Genomic DNA, 12,131 nt, shown 5'->3' on the forward strand with positions numbered 1-12,131 from the left:
TATATCGTAATAAAATGTAAGATTGATTTGTTGACTTTGTATTTACAACGCCAAACGTGTTATCTGTATGAATGAAGCAGCGTTTATGAAATTTCGAAAACCAATGAAATGAACGTCAAATGTCATAAGGCTCGGTTCACATCAATAATACTAATTCAATATTCAGACATTAGACAATTTTTTCTTTAAAGAGTTTAAAGAAAAAATTATAATATGCTATTGTGTTTTGTGTGTGGGCTTAACCTTACAATCTACTATACTACATTTTTTATAATAACTAGTGAAATAGCTGTCACTCATATGACACTCCACTGTTCATACATACATCGACGTTATTAGACAAAAGGTCTTATTGTATTACGTGTACAATATATTCATACTCATGATTCTACGTACATCAATAACGTGATAAATACGAAATTATTATCCAGTTATTAGAAAGTTTGATAAACTTCAAGAAAAACAATTTGTCGAATTATTAGTAGAGATATTTTTTTATTATTGAGTGATTCTTATATTTCGGGGCAATTTTCACAGTGAACATTTCTCAAATATAAAGGAAATCTTAAATAAAATCAGCAAATACAATAGTATAAAAATGTCTGCTGCAGCGGATGCATTTACTAGATTTGCAGAAAATCTCGGCAACAAAATGTAAGCAAATAGTTGTTATGATTTCACAACAACAAATGTAATAAAATATTACGAAGAACTATTACTCTGTAGATAATTCTGTAGTTAGTTATAGAACTACGTCAGTAGCTCACTATTTTGCGCATAATATTGTATGACTTCAAGTGACCTTAAAGCTCTTTGCTGATAGGATAATTTTTGCTATAAACATATATTAAATATATACATTTGATTTTTTTCTAATTTATTCCCCAGCGAACCGAATGTACGACATCACCTTGTCCGAGTCTATGCATGTCTCACGACCACAACAATTTGCGCTGCAATTGGCGCCATTGTTCATTTACTTGGAATATTCGAAGCAGGTTTATTATCAGCATTCGGTTCGATTGGACTTGTGTTATACTTGAGTTTCGCCATTGATGACCCAAAGACATTTTATACTCGTCTCGCAGCTCTGTTTGGTTTCGGGTTTCTAACTGGCAACTCAATTGGGCCATTATTGAATTTGGTTATTGCAGTCGAGCCACAAGTGGTTGTCACTGCGTTGATTGGAACAGTTGTGGTGTTTGTATCACTTAGCTGTTCAGCACTACTTGCTGAACGAGGAAGTTTCCTTTTCTTGGGCGGTATTTTTATGAGTAAGGGCAGAAATTAGTTAGGGTTTTATCATACATATACACACATAAATTAAAAACAATTTGCAAATGAATTGAACGAAGCTGCGTTAGCAAACACTTTGCTGACGAAAATTGAGATTTGGTAGTGGTAGTAGCAGTGGAGAGAACAACACACAAGGAATCAATGTTGTACACACAGTAGCATTGCATCGGAACAACATTACAACGGCAACATGGCGACGCAAACGGATAAACGAAAACTTATCGGTTTTCCAGAAAAAGTATTCGGTAAGTATTATTTTAAAATATAATATTAAACAGAATTTTCGATTTTTTTTTAAATTGACTGCATGGTAGAATGAGATTGAGATAGAGAGAAACACATTGAACACAATACAAAATCAAGTTAAATCATGAATTTCATCATTGCGCACAGTGGATTACGGGTACCGTTAGCCAATAGTGCGACGCAGTTTCTTACTCGTATGATTTTTCAAAGCCTACTTTGACTACGATATGCAATTTAATGTTTTTTTTTAGATTTTTTAAAGATTTTTTTTTTCATATTTTTTTTTGTTTTCAACATTCATTCATTGACAGGAACAACAAATCGGACACATCAAATGTCGAAGAAGAATATGGACACATTTTTAGTTCTTACACTGGGAATCGTTCACAAACCGACCACAAACGATGTCAGAACCTGGAAAATATGAATACAAAGGATCGGTAAGTTTTTTTTTTGCATTGCATTTTCTTCATTGTGAAATGAATTTTAATTCTATCGGATCAAATTTGTATTGATCAGTTTCTTAGTTTGCCCCAACTATATACAATATGAATATGAATACAAAGGATCGGTAAGTGTGTGTGTGTTTTTTTTTTGCATTGCATTTTCTTCATTGTAAAATGAATTTTAATTCTATCGTATCGAATTTGTATCGATCAGTTTCTTAGTTTCCCCAACTACGAACCGGTCCGCTATCGTGTTCTTTTCGGCAACCATACAAACACACTGAGCAATAGACCAATACCATAAATCGGTGAATATGAATACAAAGGATCAGTAAGTGTGTTTTTTTCGGAATTGCATTTTCTTTATTGTGAAATGAATTTTAATTCTATCGTATCGGATTTGTATCGATCAGTTTTCTAGTTTGCCCCAACTATGAACCGGTCCACAATCGTATTCTTCCCCGGTACAAATAAAATGAATATCCTCCCCGGCCGTCTCCCGTAGTTTACTCCGTCTACGAGACCGATTGATATATTAATGGTGATATTTTTTTTCCTTCCATTCTTTTTTTTAAATTGAAATAGGCCTTGGCACTAAGTGCTATTTTATAGTAAGTATTTTGTTTTTGTTTTTCTTCCACAGCAGAACGCGATTCTTAACACTACTACCAAATCTCAAATTAAAGCAATGTTGTTGCAAATGTGTGACGATTACTTTACTCTTAAATTATACATAATTGATTTTCATTATATGTTTCCATTACTTCCATTACGTTCCATTACATATTGATTAATTTCCATTATTTCCATTATTTCCATTCTTTGTGATTAACCCTAGGCATTTTGAGTACTATGACTTTGTTTGGTTTGGCAAATATTTTCATCCAATCACAAATTATCTATCAGGTAAGATAACGTGAAGAAATTATTCCCCCTTTTAAAGACGTCATAAATGATATGAAAGTTCTTTTTTCGATAATAACTTTGATTAAGTTAAAATAAAAATGCAATTAACATTATTGATTCAAAATGCACTAATCAAATGATAATTTTTGAATAAGGCCCATTTGTACATTGGATTGATTGTTATGGCTGGATTTGTATTATTTGACACTCAAATGATCATGGAGAAACGACGAGCAGGCTCAACAGATTGTATCAGACACTCAATGGATTTATTTTTCGATTTGGTTTCAATGTTCCGTCGTTTGCTAATTATTTTGACTCAAAAGGTGAATTTTGGTGCATTTTATATGAAATGATCATAACACAAATCAACTAAATATTTCTATATTTTAGGAGGAACGTGAGCAACGTCGTCGCAAAAACAAATAATTTTCAATTCTACAACTTAGAAGATCAGCTCTTAGATAGCCGAGGTTTTTTAAAAGGATTAATCCGCATTATATTAGAAATGGTTAATTGCTGTGCTTATGATTGATAATTTATAAAGTTGAAATAAAAAAAAAATTGAAAATTACTATGTATTTATTTATTTGTGTTTTTCATATTTTTGCTTTCTTTAAAATAATGCATATGACTGAAATGACGTTGATATGAAAATACTGAAAATTTTGAAAACTTGCTTTTAAATCTTATGACTTATGCTAATCACTGTCATCAATTTCGATGATGTCTTGTGATACAGTAAGAGTTGGCGTTGGATTTTTATTGTTTACACTTTTGGTTGGCGATACAGTTGTATTGCGTACTTCAAGGCAATTTTTTTTTGTTTTTTTTTCTTTCATTGATTTTTGATAGGTGATTAAAGCATTTTTCATTGGAATGGTAAAATGTTTAAAATCCATTTCATTTATTGAATCGAGAACATCCTGAGCACTAAAAGTTTTATGATTCTTTTTATGTGCCATGGCAGCAGCATTTGATGATAAATACATTATGAATACTGATGTCGCACGAGCAATTGCGATTCGAGCCTCTTAATTTGATAAAAAAAGGAACAAAAAAATTAACATTTTGTATAGTATAAAAATGAAAGATAGCAAACCTTTGTCCATGGTTACATCGGATGGCAGGGAATCTTTGATAATCTTTATAATATTCGTGTTAGGCAAATTCAAATCTTGAATGCGCTCAACCATATTGACCCGACTTTTGTTTCGAATAATAAATATTCGATATACAATTATAAATGAGTTTTTGTTGCAAAGAAAATAAACGCCAAAACTTTGTTTGTGACATTTGACAGTTGGTGCGCTATTTTCAGCTTTTGTGCAGGGTTACATACTGCAATTTAATCAATAAAATGCAAAACAATATTTTGCGAACATAACATTAAAATTACATATAAGAATTGAATGTATAAAATTTTGAATTATTATTATTATTATTTGTTTTGCTTCGAACTATGCAAAAATATCAAATTTCATACCCAACCCTATTGCTTAAATGTCAGTATAAGTACAATATAGTAACAAAAAAAAACTATTCGATGAAACAAAATTCTCGAAAAAACTGTTAAAAATCGTATTTTACTCATTTTAAGTGAGATTTCTTGATACGACAGAAAGGTGTTGAGGTGGAATATTGTTTCTTTTATAATAAAACTCAAGCAAGTGAAGAAAAAAAATTGGTCATCAAAAATTGAGGAAACTTGAAGATATAACAGTTGCCAGTTCAATTGAGTTTTTGCTTTATACTATGGTGTGAAAGGAAAGCAACTAACGATCCACATTTTTGTTACGAAGATTATTTTCACTTCTCAAAAGTGCAGATATATAAATAAATGCGAGAAACTAAGAACAATTTTTTAAGCAAATACGGAATTGATTATTTCACTTTGCAAAGCACTGAGTGTATTAAAAGCAATGGCCAAAGCTGGGTTATATGCCAGTGAAGTCTTAGTGATGGAGGAAAAAGGTTAGTTTAACTAATTGTTGAAAGTCACAGGTCCAAGATTTAACTTACTTATGAAGGAATTAATATTCTTATTTTATTATTGTAATCAATTACTAAACTTTGCAATAAGATTTTTTAATAACAAATGTATACAGTTTATTAAAAAAAAATTCTACTCGATTCAAAATTTTGGAACTCCTCAACCTGAATGTGTCGTTTAAAAACTCAATAGATGACAAAAATGGTAAATACTGGCTCTGAGTAATCAGTTAAAAAATGGAATGGTTCTCTTTATGTGGAATTAAATTAATTAATTTTAATTTTAACATTGCTACAGAACTGGAAATGATGGAATGTCCAGTATGTTTACAACTTTGTGTTCATCCCAGCAAATTGCCATGTGGACATATATTTTGCTTTTTGTGTGTCAAGGTACGTAAATACAATTAAGGCATTTTTATAAATGAAGTGACAGAAAAATATCGTTAATTGTGATATTTACACAATGGACATTCCGATATTCAGCCTTAGAAATGATTTTTTTTTTGTTTTCATTAAGTCAAGTAGTTCGTTCATTGTTGTGATTATTGGTTGAAATATATTCACGATAATTTAAAAAAACTTTACTTTTATTTTATTTAATTCTAAAGAAAAAGATTAATAGTATTGGCGTACCTTCGCCTGGTGGTTTAATTAAATGGTTACATTTTGAATAATTTGTTTCAAATAGTCTTCAAACTGTATTGATTTTAACGTCTAAATCTATTATTTTTTGTCTTTTATAATATTCATTGGAAGTAGTTAATAGTAACTATTAATAATTAGATATTTTATCAATTAGGGCCTCAAAAATCGACGATGCGCAATGTGTCGTACAGAATTTCCCAGTGAGTTTCTTGAACATCCGGAACTATTATTTAGCTCAATGCCGTCAACAAGTAATTTGGATCAAAACGAGTATCAATGGTTTTATAAAGGACATAACGGTTTGTATAATTTTTTTTCTTTCAAACTAACACGGTTATTAAAGTCATTGTTCACAAGATTCATGACGGTCTGTACAGTAGTTCATATCTGCAAAAGAAAAAAATGGTAATTCTCAATTTAAAGAAGGTCAAATTTCATGCCAATTGATAGCAATCACAAAACATAGTGATTGGTATTACGACTTATAGACCAAGAGCCACTTTAACAAGTAACTTTTTTTTGCTTTATGTCAAAATCTATATTGAACCATGCAGCTAGACATACACTAAACAAATAATTTTACGTTTATAACTTCAGCCACCCACTTCAAGACCGAGAGCTAACATATGTAAAGAAAGTCTTTGGACTAAACTCAGACGTTGCCATTTGAACAACACACATACTGTTATGTCAATAAGACAATACACATGCAAATGTCTTGTGCTTTCCGTTGACTATTATCTTTGCCATAATTTCGTTTGAAAGTCGCAAACTGGTGAGAATGAACACGTTGCGCTTCTATTTTTTGCTGCATTTCACTGCTGCTTTCGTCGTTTGTAGTCATTTTGCTACTTTTATGATTTGTTTTTATGTCGTCGTAGGTTTTATCGTTAATTACAATTTATTACTCAGTTCAATAATTGTTTCGAAGGACCAAATAATGTTATGTCAATAAGACAATACATTAAATATGAGTTTCAGAAATAATCAGTGAATAGATTAAAGTTAGTTTTCATGGGAAGTCAAATAAAAGATGTTAATTTGCTCACTGATCAAACAGAACTAAGCAGTGACCGGTTCGCGCATATTTCTATGCTTGCCTAAATACGCTAGGTAGCATAGATATGCCAAGCATAGCCGCAAACGCAACCGACGCATCGCCGTTCACTCTATATGAACAATGCACATGTTCGTTTATGCAGACGACCGTGCGCATACAATATAGCTCAAATCGAATGGCGACGGGTGAGTTGCGGCTTGCGTCTCCGCTATGCTTAGCATAGCTATCAGGCATAGAAATATGCGCGAACCGGTCACTGGAACTAAGTGAAATTTTATTTTTATAATTATAAATGCTTTATGATTGATGTGCCATTTACAATAGGCTTACCATATATGGAGTTAAATTTTACTTGATTTGCTTTACTTTACTTTTGTCAACAATGCAATTTCAATGAATTTGAGTTTATGGACTTTAGAATACAATTTGAATGAATTTACTGGACTTTAATACAATATTATTTGAATGTGCAAAGTGTTATTTTTATATATTTTTTTTTATTTTTATTTTTTGTTCTTATTGAATTGTTCTTATTGAACACATACAATATTAAATTCGTTTTTTTTATATAAACCTTTATTTATGGGCTATCGAATAGCACATTCACTTTGCACTGAACGGACCATTGTCTTCGCTTTTTCTCGGTGTGTATCGAGCCATCAGAATTATGTTCTAGACAACCGATTTGTCGATTTCTTTCAACTTTCTTTCAATCCATCCAATCAATTTTTGCTCGTTTCAAGTATTTTGGACCTTCGCCTATAACATACATCCAAAAACAGATGAGAAATAACTAATTAGGTGTCTTTTTGTGGAGTTAAAAAGATTTTTTTTATGGAAATGCTATTTTTTAAGAAGTGAGCCATTATTGTGGTTTTTTCTGCTTGCAAAGCACAGTTTTGTCTTTAATCCGATAGTTCTCAACGAATTCTATCGATTTCAACAATAATTGGTTGATAATGGAGCAATTAATAGAGGTTTAACCTAACTTTTCAACACTAAATTTTCGAATAATGGCTCTAAAATACCTTCCAAAGAAGATCCTAACATGCAAACACCACTTTATCAAAGTTCTCTAGCCTTATATAGTAGTGCCTCAACATAGTCGATGCAAAAGAAACCACTTGCACTTGATTCGTGGTTCGATATAGCGATGAATGTTTCACCGTTCAAAATGATCAATTTTCCAGTGCAACATGCTATAAAGTGAAGTAAACACACATTCTTTGACACCCTTTAGAATTTTTTCGTTACACATTTTGCTGATTCCTAATGATCGTGTCTAAATCTATTGTTTTGGTTCAAATTTGGATGTTTTGTAAGTTACAAGACAACTTGTAACCATATGAATCATCAAAAATGAATGTTTGCTTGACCAATCGGTTTTCGGTACTTGATGACAGTTTTGAAAGGTTTGAGCACTCAGATTGGGAATACGACCGGACTTTTTGCTTATTATAGACGCGAATGGAAATTTTTGTGCAAATTGTATTTGACAGTAGAGTAGGAGTCCCGTTAAGTATCCTATGTGCATTGGTTGATATTTTTGATTTTGTTTATGTGGCGCAATAAACGCCTGAATTTAGTCCAAAGACTTTATTTACATATTGTTATTGCTCAAATATTCGTTGGTCAAAATGTCTGCATGTAATTCCGTGTTGTTTACAAAATCACTATCAATTATCTTTATTATAAAATAACACAAAATTATAAATATCTGCACTAAAATGTTTAAAATTTCAGACGTAAAGCTGAAAAAATAATTGATAGTTTTTTTACATAATTAATTAGTGCAGATTTTGTAAACAACACGGAATTACATGCAGAAATTTTAACCAACGAATATTTGAGCAATAACAAAACATATTCCAAAACCAAAATAGACATGCAGCTCGTTTTAATAGTTGATGTATTTTCCATCCGCAAATAATAGTGCAGATTTCGCGAGTGGGAGGGCTGTAATGATAGACGTAAAATTATTTGTTTAGTGTATGTCTAGCTGCATGGTTTAATATAGTTTTCTGACATAAAGCAAAAAAAAAGTTACTTGTTGGAGTGGCTCTTGGTCTATTGCCGAAGCAAAAAAAATATGGTCAATTGCCATGCAGTGAATAAATACTTACAATGAAAACTCTTCCCGAATGTACTCTATCTATCCATGAACTATTATCGAAGGACTAAAATATTGGCATAGGGATTCAATACCTTTTCTACGAACATCAAATAGAATAGATACCAACAACCTACACATATTCTTTCCTCTAAATTCTATCGATAAAATCTGGGTCACCGAATCGACCCAGCTACATGTAATATGCTATTACATTAGTTAGTTTCAAATGTTAAATTCATCGATCCTAATTCTATCTCGTTAGTGGATTCGAATCCATCTTGCACAGACGAGGCGTTCAACGGTGAAGTTACGATGCAGCTCAAATCCGAAGAGTCCACAATGACCTTGACGACAAAGAGAAAACACACATAAATTTATTATTATTACAAAATAGTATTATATGCTGCAATTTCATTTACTTTCCCATAGAAAAAATTCCAGTTGTTGGTCAAAATGGTCTCTTCATTGGCAACTTTCACTTTCTGTAAAAACAAAAGTGACGCCAGCTCACAGATTTTTGTCGACTCGATCTCTTCTTTGCAATCCATGGCAGCACAATATCGTGATATTCCCATAGCCGTGGTCTCTTATAGGAATTCCCAAATCAAACTAATCTGTCCCAAATGTGTTGTGTTGCATCTAACAGATGGCGCTCGTATATTCACAATAACAAAAATCCATTTACAAAGTCTAAAAAGTACAGAAAAATAATTTAAAAAGTAACAATAAAAAAGTTTTAAACTCTTTTCAATGGAAATTAATTTTCTTTCCAATTTTGTGAGATTCTGTGTTCACAATATTTAAAAATATTAAATTAAAAAATTAAAACAAATTTATCTGTCCCAAACTGTCCCAATGTTCATATTTTTATTGAAGCAGTGCTGCCAACATATGTTTGCTGCCATCTCTTAGATTCAACACACAAAAAATATTTGTTGTAGATCTGCGACATCTATCGGTGAACATAGGTTACCAAAGTATAAGTGTATTCTACCACAGCTATTTTATGACACGTCAAACCAATACGAGTCAATAATGTAATACTTACCACTTGGTTAGTACTTGAAGGGTTTGACGTTTCATAAAATATCTGTGGTAGAATTCACTTATACTTCGGTAAACTATATGTTCATCACTAGACGTCGTAAATCTACCACAAATACTTTTTGTGTGAATACAAAACATTTTGGACAGATTAGTTTGATTTAATGCAATCAGGGAGCGCGTCAGTGTTTTCGGCAAGAGATAGACCACGGCTATGAATATTCCGCTTTGACTGCCGTTGTGGCGGATAATTTTATGGCTAATATTCCAGTTTCGTTTTCTGCAAGTTTGCCCACTTTACGTCTTTTCGGTCTCGATCCACATATAGCACCAGCTCCTTTTCTTTTTCATCCGCTCATACAATTTTTTTTCGTATTTAAGCTAGAAAACAAAAATTTTGCATGGGAGGTATCCATACTTTTTTGAATTGACATTTTATAAAACTTGATGATGTTATGTATTTTGATCAGAAAATAAGATTCACAAGTTTTCACGATGATCAGGTAACTGCAATTTTTTATGAGTAAAATGGACCCTTTTGATTTTCAAGTCGCTGTCTTATATCAAATAGAAAGTTGAAAATTCTTTCATATCTTGAATCTGAAGACATGTTTTTCACTGTAATGTAGATTACTTATGGTAGATCACATGAAAAAATTTAATGAATATCCTACACAACGTATGAAACTATTTTTCAATTAATCAAAATAAAAATGAATGGTCCATTTGAGTGGATTGTGAATTTAATGCTTGATGTTTGTTTACATCTCGAGGTAGGATGTTACGAGATTTTAAGTTTGTAGCTCTTTAGATCTCCTTCCGAACACATTTGGCAAGAATATTCGATCGACCTTGTGAAGAGTAGCTCTAGTACAATCAACCGAATATAATATTTTCAAGAATTTCAAGACTTAAGTCGATATGGCTTAAGTTCAAATCATAGAATGTTGATTGTTGATTAAATTGTTTAGTGTTTTCTGTGTAAATATTTTTTCAATTCGAATTTTTTATAAATCGATACATCAAGCATTATTTCCAAGTATATTGGCAGTGTATTTCAAAGAAAATTTTGATTTTTTTCGACTTCTTGGATTCTAATCGGAAACACCGTCTCTGTTTTCTTCAATGCAGTTAAACCTGTGAATGAAGGAATCGCATGGAGAAACATTCTTCCGCTATTCAGGGGATTTCCGCTATTTAGAGCTTCCGTTATTGGGAGGTTTGAAAATAAATTTTCCGGTATATTGATATTGTACTGTTCGCTTTACACTGTTTTGATGTCCATTTAATATGTGAACGCGAGCATCCAAAGTCAGTAATTTTGGTCAATTTGAAGTATTCTACATAAATGAACTTTTCTATATGTAGAATACGTAAATTACAATTCTTTACGTAAATTACTTACAAGACTCAAAAATTTGTGGAATTTTCCAACCCAGATCACGGTTATCAAGATTAGCCATTAGTAAGTAGCATCGAAAAGACCGTACTGTTGAAACTCTAACTGATAGACGATGTTAAATTATGTTAAAAGTCTTGAATTTGTAAAATATGAGAGATGGAAGATTTTTTCCAAAGAGGCGAAATGATTTTCAATATATGTCACATTCAAAAGTTGTTTTATATGATGAGCCGTGTTAGAGCTAGTTAGAATGTAAGTAAAAATTTATTCTTTCTTTTTCCGGACAATTTTGGTCATCTAGAATTCAGTTGAGTTTTTAAAAAAATAATTTTAGCCATGGACAGTAAAACGCCTTCGTATTGTCGAATGTGTGCATATAAAAATTAATTTATATATAATTTTGATTACAGGTTGGTGGCAATACGATGAAAGAACCTGTCAAGAAATCGAAGATGCATACAAAAAAGCACAAAAACAATGTACTATTTTGGTTGCCGGTAATTTGTACCTTGTTGATTTTGATCAAATGTTACAAAAGCGCCAGACTGATCCATCTCGAAAACGACAAGTGAAAAGTAAATGATTTCATACAAAAAACTTCAATTTTCAATTAAAAAAATTACACCATTTATTGAGGGAATTTATTCCAACATTTAGGAGATCTCGCAACTATTCCCAAAAAAGGTGTTGCTGGTTTACGTTTATGGTAGGTAGAAATTAAAAGTTCTAGAAAAATTATAAAACTATATGTATTTATAGGAACAGCGATGGAACTGAGATTGAAACCAGTAATAACAATAGCATTTTACCCAGCAACAATTATGGTAATGATTTTCTGTTAAATGCAGCGTTAAAATACGTAGCTCTTTTAGTCAATTCGGAGCGAGATGTGAGACGTACGATTGAAAAACTTGACATAAGCGCCAGTCCCTCATAACTAAAAATGGTACAAATTCGCAATAGATGGCGTTTATAAAT

General features: G+C 31.7%; 3 protein-coding genes and 2 long non-coding RNA genes across 8 annotated transcripts; 3 read left to right on the forward strand and 2 right to left on the reverse strand.

Moving 5' to 3' along the window:
* Nucleotides 1–308: 308 nt before the first annotated feature.
* LOC116348408 (bax inhibitor 1) lies at nt 309–3,479 on the forward strand. The gene is made up of 5 exons (XM_031779399.1): nt 309–654; nt 889–1,274; nt 2,827–2,894; nt 3,050–3,220; nt 3,288–3,479. Exons 1-5 carry the CDS (start codon nt 599–601, stop codon nt 3,321–3,323), a joined length of 717 nt encoding a protein of 238 aa, XP_031635259.1. The 5' UTR covers nt 309–598; the 3' UTR covers nt 3,324–3,479.
* On the forward strand, nt 1,281–2,820 carry LOC116348411. 3 transcript variants are annotated; one of them, XR_004201803.1, is made up of 6 exons: nt 1,281–1,541; nt 1,854–1,982; nt 2,062–2,113; nt 2,203–2,319; nt 2,402–2,529; nt 2,632–2,820. It is a non-coding gene; the product is annotated as an uncharacterized LOC116348411 (long non-coding RNA). The 3 variants fall into 3 exon arrangements; XR_004201804.1 differs by having other exon boundaries at nt 2,635–2,820; XR_004201802.1 differs by having other exon boundaries at nt 2,402–2,820.
* LOC116348410 (DNA polymerase epsilon subunit 3-like) lies at nt 3,459–4,195 on the reverse strand. Its single transcript, XM_031779402.1, has 2 exons — nt 3,997–4,195; nt 3,459–3,927 (listed from the first exon to the last, which is right to left on the reverse strand). Exons 1-2 carry the CDS (start codon nt 4,088–4,090, stop codon nt 3,596–3,598), a joined length of 426 nt encoding a protein of 141 aa, XP_031635262.1. The 5' UTR covers nt 4,091–4,195; the 3' UTR covers nt 3,459–3,595.
* A 169-nt stretch (nt 4,196–4,364) lies between these two features.
* On the forward strand, nt 4,365–12,125 carry LOC116348409 (E3 ubiquitin-protein ligase rnf146). Of its 2 annotated transcripts, none has more exons than XM_031779401.1 (7): nt 4,365–4,868; nt 5,003–5,091; nt 5,185–5,279; nt 5,689–5,833; nt 11,564–11,728; nt 11,811–11,859; nt 11,913–12,125. In XM_031779401.1, exons 3-7 carry the CDS (start codon nt 5,193–5,195, stop codon nt 12,088–12,090), a joined length of 624 nt encoding a protein of 207 aa, XP_031635261.1. In that variant the 5' UTR covers nt 4,365–4,868; nt 5,003–5,091; nt 5,185–5,192; the 3' UTR covers nt 12,091–12,125. The 2 variants fall into 2 exon arrangements, with proteins under 2 accessions (XP_031635261.1, XP_031635260.1); XM_031779400.1 differs by having other exon boundaries at nt 5,080–5,091.
* LOC116348412 lies at nt 5,470–9,398 on the reverse strand. Its single transcript, XR_004201805.1, has 3 exons — nt 9,127–9,398; nt 8,718–9,051; nt 5,470–5,921 (listed from the first exon to the last, which is right to left on the reverse strand). It is a non-coding gene; the product is annotated as an uncharacterized LOC116348412 (long non-coding RNA).
* Nucleotides 12,126–12,131: the final 6 nt, after the last annotated feature.

This window comes from Contarinia nasturtii, unplaced genomic scaffold (assembly GCF_009176525.2).
Source record: "Contarinia nasturtii isolate CC-2019 unplaced genomic scaffold, AAFC_CNas_1.1 Cnas_scaffold_2403, whole genome shotgun sequence".
Classification (NCBI taxonomy): domain Eukaryota; kingdom Metazoa; phylum Arthropoda; class Insecta; order Diptera; family Cecidomyiidae; genus Contarinia; species Contarinia nasturtii.

What these genes read in the sequence shown, in the direction of transcription:
- LOC116348408 (XM_031779399.1), top strand. Translation starts at nt 599, where the DNA reads ATGTCTGCTGCAGCGGATGCATTTACTAGATTTGCAGAAAATCTCGGC. An exon ending in GAAAATCTCGGCAACAAAAT is followed by an intron (nt 655 to 888) that starts GTAAGCAAATAG and finishes TTTATTCCCCAG; the next exon opens with CGAACCGAATGTACGACATC. An exon ending in TAATTATTTTGACTCAAAAG is followed by an intron (nt 3,221 to 3,287) that starts GTGAATTTTGGT and finishes TCTATATTTTAG; the next exon opens with GAGGAACGTGAGCAACGTCG.
- LOC116348410 (XM_031779402.1), bottom strand. Translation starts at nt 4,090, where the DNA reads ATGGTTGAGCGCATTCAAGATTTGAATTTGCCTAACACGAATATTATA. An exon ending in CGATGTAACCATGGACAAAG is followed by an intron (nt 3,928 to 3,996) that starts GTTTGCTATCTT and finishes TATCAAATTAAG; the next exon opens with AGGCTCGAATCGCAATTGCT.
- LOC116348409 (XM_031779400.1), top strand. Translation starts at nt 4,817, where the DNA reads ATGGCCAAAGCTGGGTTATATGCCAGTGAAGTCTTAGTGATGGAGGAA. An exon ending in TCGAAAACGACAAGTGAAAA is followed by an intron (nt 11,729 to 11,810) that starts GTAAATGATTTC and finishes TCCAACATTTAG; the next exon opens with GAGATCTCGCAACTATTCCC. An exon ending in GTTGCTGGTTTACGTTTATG is followed by an intron (nt 11,860 to 11,912) that starts GTAGGTAGAAAT and finishes ATGTATTTATAG; the next exon opens with GAACAGCGATGGAACTGAGA.